At 29.0% G+C, this 11,848-nt stretch overlaps 1 protein-coding gene across 1 annotated transcript; it reads left to right on the plus strand.

Annotated features, from left to right (window-relative positions):
* Positions 1–2,928: 2,928 nt before the first annotated feature.
* LOC124925762 (cysteine proteinase 15A-like) lies at positions 2,929–6,114 on the plus strand. Its single transcript, XM_047465846.1, has 4 exons — positions 2,929–3,402; positions 3,491–3,610; positions 5,313–5,556; positions 5,710–6,114. The coding sequence occupies exons 1-4, from the start codon at positions 2,950–2,952 to the stop codon at positions 5,997–5,999; spliced, it is 1,107 nt and encodes a 368-aa protein (XP_047321802.1). The 5' UTR covers positions 2,929–2,949; the 3' UTR covers positions 6,000–6,114.
* The last annotated feature ends 5,734 nt before the right edge of the window (positions 6,115–11,848 follow it).

Consider the following 11,848-nt stretch of genomic DNA (forward strand, 5'->3'; position numbering starts at 1 on the left):
TCAAGACTTAATAGCTGTCTATTCTGAACTCCTATGTATCACTCCGTTGAACAAACAACGTTTTGTTCAACTTACAATACTGAAAATACACTTAGGTAGAACAGTAAATTATTGCTCAGCTTAACTTAGAGATTCTTAGAATAAACTAGAGAGAGTAAATCAAAGAGCTAAGCAATTATGAAGTCGTGCAGTCAAGAGTGCGGAAGACAGAGATTCGAAATTGCACAAGCGAGTGAAGAGGGATTTGTCGTTGCACTCTGATGCCTTTTTCTCTTTGAATCGTAGCAACGGTCGAATCTTTCTGATAGATACGTGTCAACTTTCCATTAGATGTACGCCATGTGTACGGGATCATACGCAAGAATATATTCGTTGGAACGTGGTGTAATGGAAGGTACAACATGAGCTAGTGGAATAATAGCGTACATGGCAGTTGTACATTTTTGTCGTGTTAAGCTAACTAGGCAGTCTGCTAATAACGAACGTTGTTATTCGCTATTCTAATGAGCTATTCATATAAGCAAGCGCTTCTTTAGACTACTGCTAAAGCAAGGCTTCTGCTCGCGCTTCTTCGGACGGTTGCTGAAGCAAGGCGTCTTCTCGCGCTTCTTCAGACGACTGTTGAAGCAAGGCGTCTGCTCGCACTTTTTCAGACAGTTGCTGAAGCAAGGTGTCTGCTCGCGCTTTTTCATATTGTTGTTGAAGCAAGGCGTATGCTCGCGCTTCTTCAGACTGCTGCTAAAGTAAGGCGTCTGCTCGCGCTTCTTCAGACTGCTGCTGAAGTAAGGCGTCTGCTCGCACTTCTTCAGACTGCTGACAATGCCTCTTGAGTTGTACCTACGCATTAAACATTTGCACAACTTAGTTTTATTCACTTATAATTTTTCATCAAAATTATATCGTATTGATTAAACTTAGTTTTATGGTTCTATATTCATTTTAATCAATTAAAAATATTTTTCTTATTTCAATTTAATTAATTAATTTTCTTTTAATTAATTTCTCCTTTTTCTTTATTTAACTTAATCTAACCCATTCAAATTAATTATTTTTATAATTAATTTCAAACCGGTTAGGGTTTGTTTTAATCTTTTAAAATAATTATTTTATTAAAAAAAGTGATAACTGACTTAAAATATATACATAAATTTACTTATAAAATTGAAGGTTTTTCAAACCGACTTCAGTTTTAATTTATTAAATAATCTTTATTTACTATTAATATAATTATTTTTATCAATCTATAAGTATATTTTCTCTTATTTTTCTTATAAAAAGATTAGTATGTTTTCTCTGTTAATTATTTTTTTATTTGTTTTAATTCAACACATTAAAAAATGAGAAACGATTGAGAGAGTGAATTTAAAATAAAAAATGATTAAAAGAATAAAGTGAATGAATAAGGAACCACAATCAAATTAGCTAAAAAATAGTAAAAGTTCTCTATTTACTCTCTCACCTTATATATTTTTGTTTTCTTCTTTCCCAATAACTTGATGTCATTTTGTTCTCTTTTTTAATTTTTTTTCCCTGTCACTCTTCGTAATTCTTCTCATATCACTTCCTTAAAATAAATATGTATATTAGAGCGAGATTTCAATGACACGTAAATTAAGGTATCATCATGTTTATTGTATCACTCATAACTTTGTTTGAATTATGTCGATGTCTTTGTTTATAAATACCTTATTATTGTCTATTGTTTAAATAACCGTTATCACCACAAACTTAAATTGTCAACTAAACCGATTTAAACTGAATCGAAGGATAATTAAACCAAACCGAAAATCAACTAAATTGACCGGTCCAAATGATTAAGTTCGGTTGATCAGTCTGGTCACGATCGAATCATCAAACCAAACTATCATGGTTAAAAATATATATATGTTTCAATTTGTAGGTAAAAATAATGGATGTTATAACTAGATTTAAATCTTCTTCTTTTCTTTTGAGATAATTAGTTTTAATTTTATTACTTAATCTTTATTTACTACTACTATAATTATTTTATCAAATTTTTAAGTATATCTTCCTCTGTTAAAAGAAAACAATTTTCTCTATTAATTTTCTTTTATTTGTTTTGTTCCAAATTATTTATACAATTTTATTATACTTTATTGTTTGTAATTTATTTGTTTAAAAAAAATATATATTGGACTTATTTAATACAAAATTAAACAATTCTGTGGAGTTCTTTTATGGAATTAATTTGTTTATATTTTGTTTTGTGCAAGGTAATTTTTATAATTTTTTATTTTATATATTAATGTTGGGCCTTGTTCGAATTTTTCAAATAACTCAACAAAATCAATTATCACATCATTTCTCTCTTATCCATCAAATCAATCAATTAATTAACCAAAATACTAAAATACTTTTATTTTAAATTATTATTATTTATTTTATATATATATATATATGATTTTTTTACCAAAAAAAATATCATTATTTTCTCAAAATCATCACTTGTTTTTCAAAATCATCACCCATAATTATTATTTTCTCAATTTAAGTTATTTAAATAACCTATAACGAACAAATCTTAGTTGTAATAAAATTAATATATATATATATATATATATATATTAACACATTATAATCAAACCCACCAACATCTTTATTCATATCAACATTACATCTAAAATTAATAATAAACGTAATAAATGAATACAAACATCTCAAAATAAAGAAATTATGAAAAATAAGATTTTATATAAAATTTGACATGTTAATTTAAATTTAAATTGAATTATTTGAAGTTTGACATTATCTAACTACTTTAAAATAATCTCAAATAAATCAAAATAAAGAATATAAAAATTCAACTTTCCAATTACTCGACACGTGCAAGTATCTTAGTGGCCCACTGGACCATTTTCCATGAAAATGGATCTTCATTCTTCAATATAAATAATCTATGATCACCATATCTCTCTCCACCACCCAATAATGGCGAGATATTTCTTTCTCTCTCTCCTCCTCATCCTCTCATCGGCGGCTGCAATCTCCATTGACCTTGATGATTCAACCGATATTTTGATCCGTCAGGTTGTTTCCGGCGGCAAAGATGACCATCTCAACGCTCATAATCACTTTTCCCTCTTCAAAACCAAGTACAGCAAAAGCTACGCAACTCAGGAGGAGCACGATCACAGATTCTTAGTGTTCAAAAAGAACTTGCTCCGCGCCAAGAACCACCAGGCGATCGATCCTACAGCCGTCCATGGCGTCACGAAGTTTTCTGATCTCACTCCGGAAGAGTTCCGTCATAACTACCTCGGAATGAACCGCGGCCTTAACCTTCCAACTGATGCACATGAGGCTCCGATTCTCCCAACCAACGATCTGCCAGAAGATTTCGATTGGAGAGTTAAAGGTGCGGTTACTGACGTCAAAGATCAGGTAATTTTTGCATATGTGAGTTAGATTAGTTTTGAGAGGATTAAAATTGTATTCATTGTGGATTTTTTTGGTCAATTGTGAAATTTAGGGTTCTTGTGGATCTTGCTGGGCTTTTAGTACTACAGGTGCTTTGGAGGGAGCTCATTATATTGCAACAGGGGAGCTTGTTAGCCTCAGCGAACAACAACTTGTGGATTGCGACAAGGAGGTATATAATGATCAATTCTTACTTATGTGCAGTGTTGATAAAATCTTTTCTATTTAATTTGATGCAATAATTTTTACAGAAGATGAAATTAGATGTTTTGAGATAAATCATTGTTCATAGTCATTCATCTAATTGAAGTAGAAATGAGTCTGTGAAGAATGATAATGATTATATTAAAATTTATGTTCTAAATAGTTGAATGGATCATCATATTAGAGAATTTGGGAGTTCCTGAAAGGTTCATTTCATCTAGGGTTGACTGCTTAGAAGTATGATTTCTCAACCTCACTGTCTCTTATCTTGAGTGATTTGTACCTTAAGCTTTATAGAAACAAGTTTAGCTTTTTTGATTTGCATATATATGAAGTTTGATTAAAATTACAATGAGATTCTACACAAATACTATAGATAATGTGCATAATATCTAATTTTAATTGAATAAAGGACTAAGTTTTGTTACATGATTAGCATGTTTTTCATTTTTAGTTAATAAACTCAATGATTGGGTTACTTAGGTAGCTTTTCACTTATTATTTTGGTAGCTTGTGAATTTGGGGGGTTAATTTAGTTGTTTGTAAGGCTATTTATGCTTCATTTTCTAATAATACAATTATACTTTTATTTGAAGTTATGTTTATTTAATAGTTGATATTAGAGCTATCTTCAAAACAAACAGAGGGAGTGAAATCGAACTACTAACGTTCGATCGTGAGAGATAGAGAGTGAAAGATCGAACGAGTTAAGTTCGATCGTGAGAGAGAATGATCGAGTAAGTAAAACTCGGTCTTGAGAAAAAAAGAGATATCGAATAAATGAAGTTCAATCTTGAAAATTAAAGATCGAGCCTGTTCTTTTTCAACCAGACTCGCAACTTACTCTTCAATCCGAGGATCAAGCTTGATATCTCTCTCTTATATACAAATTCGCGGCATATCTTCACCTTTTTCCTCACAATCGAACTTCAGTCAGTTCTTTTTTTCATTCTTTCAGAGTCAAACTTTATTCGTTGATCTTTCACGATTGAATTTCGATCATTCGATCGGATTTCAATTGTTCAATTTGACCTAACTTTAAAGATTTGATTTCACTCTTTCTTTGTAGTCGTTTTAAGTTGGTTATTATACATATCAATATAACTTCAAAACAAAAGTATACTTGTATTGTTAGAAAATTAAGTATATTTAACCTTGCAAACAACTAAAACTAACTGACACAATATTAGGATCTAATTAAAGAATAACTCAAACTACATAACTATAAGTCCACTGATTAAAAATGAAAATTTTGTGTAACATGAATCAAATAACAACAGGCTTATCCTCATATAAACCCATGTTAAAAACTTACCTAATGTCATTTTACTCAAATAACAACACACTGTATTTGATATTATTTTATAGTACTCAACCCATTCAAATAAACCCAGATCAAATACAAGGCTTATCCTTAATGTTTAGAAGGGTAATGAGTATGTGTTGCTTGAATCCCTGAAAGGATATTAAGAAAAGCCGAAACTATAAAGAAATGATTTGGATCTCTTTGGTTTCTTATGACGTGTAATTCCATGTAATGCTGATGTGGCAATTATTTTGCTGATGTGGAACTACAAGCTATCTCTTAAATATCTTGACATGGTCTGAAGTGTGTGAAGAAATAGCTTTTGGGTATAATAGCTCATTAAATAGGTGTTAACTTTTTGCAGTGCGATCCACAAGAATATGGGTCTTGTGATTCAGGTTGTAACGGTGGCCTAATGACCACTGCCTTTGAGTACACACTAAAGAATGGTGGACTTGTAAAAGAATCAGATTACCCATACACAGGGAAAGATGGTGTTTGCAGCTTTGACAAGACCAAAATTGCTGCATCTGTTTCAAATTTCAGTGTTATTTCTGTCGATGAAGATCAAATCGCCGCAAATCTTGTCAAGTATGGTCCTCTGGCAGGTAAATTATCACAAACTTTGCTTTTACAAATAAACCAAGAAGCTAAACAATGTTCTCTTATTCTTAAAAAAATGGATTTTAGAAAAGAAATCAAGAAACTAAATCAAACAAGTTGTAGATGTGAATGAATTTCCGTTTACTCTAATGATGCAGTGGGAATCAATGCGGCCTATATGCAAACATATGTTGGTGGGGTCTCATGCCCATATATCTGCTCAAAGAGTAATCTAGACCATGGTGTCCTATTAGTGGGTTATGGATCTGCTGGTTATGCACGAATCAGATTGAAGGAGAAACCATATTGGATTATAAAGAATTCATGGGGATCAAACTGGGGAGAAAATGGTTATTACAACATCTGCAGAGGAAAACACAGCAAGAATGTATGTGGGATCGATGCCATGGTTTCGAGTGTCTCGGCTATTCATACAGGTTCACACTAGTATAATGCTATGTTTTTTATGGGCATATTGTTTATATGTAAATATTATGTGGGTGTTTTAATACTATTAATTGCATCTTAATGAAATTATGTGACGCCACGTAATTACCACGTCATCACCAATATCTAAAGGGATCTGACGTGTCAACAACAATCATCCAACAAATTAGTATAGTTGGTGTGTATGGTGCTTTTCTACAACTGAATATATATATAAGACTATGATCATGTCAAGCTTATCTGGTTTAATTAATGAAACTTTATTTGCCCCAATTCCTGTTTTGGTTCAAATTAGAAATCTTTTTTATACTTATTTTCAATAGTGTGATTTGAGGTTCTGACTTTAATATTTTGAATGCCTTTGTTAGACCATTCTAAGAAGGTACCGGAAATAATCCACAAACATATGTAGCTTATAAGCACTTAATGTTTCCCCTCTAATTTGTTTTCCTTTAATGCATCCTAAGCACTTCTGTTATAATACACATTAATTTTTATTGGTTAGCTTTTGTTTGCAATTTCAGGTTTTAATATTATATGTCAGATTTTTTAAATCAAATATTTTGAAAAAAAAAATTGCACAAAAGAGACTCACATAATTTTTCTTGAGAAATTAAAATAGGAGTAAATTTAGCGTGTACAAATGTTCATTTTTAAAAGAAATTCGCGACTCACGTGGCTAGACTCCTTCTCAAAAAAACCTCTGAAGGGTGATAGTTAAAAGTGAGAGATGTAACGGGTTGAGAGACCAAGGTCAAAGGTTTAATTTTATTTGAAAAGGTCAAAGGTTTAATTTTATTTGAAAGCGCTCTGATTTTAAACGAAATTATGGCGGTGGGGCATGCTAGTTCTCTTTTATTTTTTTTAAAAAAAAGTTCATGATAACCCAACGTATCATTAATGTAGGTGATAAATATGCATAAAAATGTAAATATAAGGAAAGGTTAATTAAGTTGAAGTTTTGCACTAAAGACAATTTTGAATAGTATCACTTGACTAGGATTAAAGAAAATTGTTTCTATTACCCTTTCATTTCATATTTGAGCTGTTTAGTGATGTCATCGTCTAAACGTAGAGAACTCTTTCTAAAACTCTCCTTGGAATTGTAATAAGTTTCTCATTTAATAGAGTGCATTATCTCTCATATTATACACCGAGTTAATATTTTTCACATGTTCGTTTATCTACAATGCATTGCTCTATTGTTGCATGGTTAATTTTTCTAGTGATTCCTTTCATTTAGCCGAATTTTAAGATTTTTCGAGAAGGAACGACAAGGAGAGTTCGAGTTTTAAGTGCAACTTAACATGGATCATAAGCTAAACAGGCTTGTGGCGTCTTGTCTCCAGCTCTCCGTGTGAAATTTCGAGAATCAATGAAGGAGGGAACATAAAGAATTGTACAAAATGTTATGAATCTAAGCAAATGTGCACGCATTCTCCAAAGACTCAATATCTCATCTCTAGCTTTCTGCGTGGGGATCTCTAAGCTAAATCACGTGCATTTTTACTTTATTTATTTCACTGCCTTGGCGAAAGATAAGGAAATAATAGTCAAAATCGTTAACCATTATTCTTTCTAGCCCAAGAACTTCCCATCTGCCAAGCAAGACCTCTTTGACAACTTTAAAAGGAAACCTTAATCCTACTCATTAAGTTCCCACGACCACACTGTCCCATTGATTTACACACTGCTCCTCCACCTCATGCGGGATTTCAAATTAAAAAGGGTGGTCAAAAATCTTGACTTTTCGATGGAGTGAATTCTGCCATACCCTATTATTCTGTCAAGTCTGGTTAACATTGCTTCTAATAGATTACACCCTGGTTTTCATTCATTTGCTCGTTTCCTTCATCACCTTGACTGACCAATTAACCACTTCCTCGTACATATACAGGTTCCAATCCGGAAGATAATGGACATTGAATTGAATCCTTAATTGCATACTTATTTCCTTATTAATCACAATCTCTTGCCTTTGGATCTTAAATAATGATTTCTTTATCTGATTCCTCGTAATCACATTTTCCATATTGCCCAGCCATTAGAAATACCAAAACTATTTGGAATGCCCTCAAAATTAGAGTTAACAATAGTCTCCTTGACTTCTAACACCTCATGGGAACCTTTAGCAAAGTTTGGCTATATGTATAGGAGTTTAGATAGACTCGTGATCGATAGGTGTTTTACGTTCAATTTTTCGGGATGTTAAAATAATATGAGATTTATTTCGAGTTATAATTTTTTTACTAGTTGGTGGAATTATTTCTTAGAAAAATGTCAAACAAACACTTACAACTTCGTATACTCTTAAGATAGAATTTGTCGCTTCTAACAAAAACATGATTATGTAATATGACAAAGAACTGGCCATATTTCATTCATTTTAGCTAGGTAAATGTTTTTTTTCTATCCAAATGTTGTTTTTTGGTTAGACCGTCATATGTATTCTTGTCCCATCCAAATGTTGGTTTTTGGTTATATGTATTCTTATCGATAATATTAATACAATGGAAAATGAATCATGAAGGTTAGGAAGTGTTCTCTTTGGCACGTGTCAAAGGAATTTACACCTAGCACCCTTCCTCACTATCTCTATCTTGTTGTACTCCATTCCATTTTGTATTTTATTGGATCATTAATAGTGAAAGAACTCAAATTTATTTATGTTTTAAAATATTATAAATTAATCAGATGCCTCCATCAGTCTCACTAATTTAGTAATAGTAATTTAAATTTAAATATTATTATATATATAATTTAATTAAATTTTTATTTATAAAATTTATTGATTCTTGAAGTTATTATATATCTAATTTATTAATTAATTAAACTCTTTCTTATTTTAAAATAATTAAATTTATATTTTATTTTAAAAATTTATTAATTTTTGTAAGGTTAAGGTTGATTATAAATTTTTATATTATTAGTTATATAAATTTATATAGTTGTATTTTTAAAATATATAATAAATATTTATCATTTTAATTTACTAAAATTAAAATTGTATTTATAAAATTTATTAAATTTTGCTGTTATTATATATTTAGTTTATTAGTTAGAAATTAAATAAGAGAAAGAATTTGAAAATATTTAATAAATATTTATTATTTTAATATAATATAATTAAAATTTTATTTACAAATTTTATTATTTTTTTGTATGGTTAATGTTATCATATATTTAATTTATTAATTAGAGAATTAAATGAGTCAAGGAATAAAAAAAGCTTTAAATATATGTATTTATATTTTTAAAATATATAATAAATATTATTATTTTTATATAATATAATTAAATTTCATTTATAAAATTAATTCATTCTTGTATTGTTAAAATTATTATAGATTTAATTTATTAATTAATTAAACTCTCTACTCTATATCTAAATAAATAAATAAATATATATATATATATATATATATATATATATATATATATATATATATATATATATATATATATATAAAAAGGAAAAGGAGAAAAAAATTAAATAAGATAGAGAAATTAAGAGATATAAATATATATATATTAGGAGAAATAAATATAAGTAAAAAAACATAAAATAATTAAGATATATAACTTAAAAAAAGAAATTACCTGATTATATGAATAATTGTAAAAAGAGCATATTATAAACCTTCATAATTATATTTTAAGCATTATTATATATATATATATATATAAAAGGAGTGATATATAGAGAATTTGGTAAGAGAATGACTTGCCATCACAAATGTAAAAGTGGGAGGAAAGAGAAAAAAAGAGAAATTATTTGATTTTTTAAGCGATTATGCCAAGTCATTCACTCACCGAATTTCCTTCCTAATCATTTATATATCAATAGAAGTAAATATAAATCATGGATGTAATTAAATTTGGGCTCTAATAAGCCGCCTCTAACTAATTCCAATAAACCTTCGGATCTGGACAGACCATTTAATAAAAGTTATAATAGAACGGTTCAAAATTAAAATAGAGAATTTTAGTGATGCTAGGTTCAAATCTCAAAGCAATATTTATTTTTATAAATTTTTTAAATTACACTTAAGAAAAAAAAATATATATATAAAAAATAATTTTCTACCACTTTCTACCACGACTAGGACTGTCCTACCTGAAACTTGGGCCGACGTGGATATCCATAATATTATTATTATTTATATCTCAAATTATAAAGAAGATAATTAATGATTTTATTTTTTTAATTTTAACAATAAAACATTATATTTTTAAATTTTATAAGAAATTAAAAAAATATATTTAAAGATTATATTGTTATTATTATGACGTTTTTTAATATTCGTTCTAAAAAGTTGATAAAATCGATTAGAGAGTTTATCGACCTTTTCAATGGTCAATGGTCCACGTGCTTGAGAGATTGTCGAGTAACATTTTTTTGCTATGATTTCAAGTTGTGTGATATTTTATTTGTTGATATTCTTGAGTTAAGTAGGATTACCTAATAGACCAAAAAAAAAAAAATTGAATTGGTAGAGGTAAAAAATAAAAGGCAATATTTTATAAGATTTTGTATACCACGCCAATAAAAAGTTAAAAAATGTTTGACTTTGATAGTCAAAATCAAATAAAATAGTTTAAATTTTTATATAAACATTTTTTTTCTAATTCTTATATAAAATTAGGAAATAGTTAAGGAAGTCGGCAGATAACTGGATGAGAAAAAATGTCAGAAATGTGGGCTTATGGACCACAATTAACAACGAAGATTCGCACGCCGATGGGCCTGGGCCTATTGCCACCACTAGGCCTGTATTATGTCCTCTCTCATTCCTAATCCCTTCAATTAATTAAGAATATATAAAAACTTTCAAATAAATGTTTCCCATTCCTCGTTGGTGGCCAACTAAAAAAATCAATGAATATAACTAGTTTTGAAAATTAAACTTTATGTTTTTCAAACTTATTTTGACCGACTAGAGAATCAATCACATATAGTTCAATTCTTTTTTTTTTTTTTTCTCAAAAACCAAGTTCAAAATGATTCGATGACTCATTTTCATACTTCATTTTGTAGGATAGAAAAAAATAAATATCTATCGAAATCTAATCAGTATACAGGAATTTTAGTTTCGAACAATTAAAATCAGTTATAGGTAAAAAAATCTATTTCTCATCGAAGAAGACTCAAAAAAACAAGGTATTCCCTAGATTCATATATCTCCTATGCTGATCCACAACCATCATATAATTTCAATAGAGTTGGATCAATTGAAGATATTTCAGTTTGCTATTTTTTGATTTGCAATGAAAGCTTTAAACATTATATGACTGTCTTTATATAGAATAGTTGAATTCTCATTATAAACGAATAGTTAGTTGTCACTTATAGAGACAAAACAAAAATTCCAAGATCGGTTCCAATAAGACTTCTAAATTCGAGAACTTATGTGGAGACACTCAAATGGAGTTGGCTCATATGCCCTTATTTTGTTCATCTTATCTTTTAAAGCATTTGTTATATCAACAACAATTGTAGTTCACTTTCTTTTCTTTTTTTTTACCGAACACAATTATTGCCAATATTTGTAACAATAATTGCAAACTTAATTTATATAATACTTTACTTTTTATCTAAAAAAATAAAATTAGTAAAACGAGTTAATTAAAACTTCACAATTCTCTTAAAAAGATTAGCAAGTAAGGTTCCATATTTACCCTTTACACAAATGTCACCATATATAAAAACCATCAATGAATATGACACACCCCATTAATAGTAACGGATAGTGAAAACATAGACAAAACAAAAACATCACAATTTAATATAGCTTATAGCAAAACAATTTCCCCCATACTCCCTCTATAATTTTGATCTTGTACTATATG

This window comes from Impatiens glandulifera, chromosome 2, assembly GCF_907164915.1.
Source record: "Impatiens glandulifera chromosome 2, dImpGla2.1, whole genome shotgun sequence".
Taxonomy (NCBI): domain Eukaryota; kingdom Viridiplantae; phylum Streptophyta; class Magnoliopsida; order Ericales; family Balsaminaceae; genus Impatiens; species Impatiens glandulifera.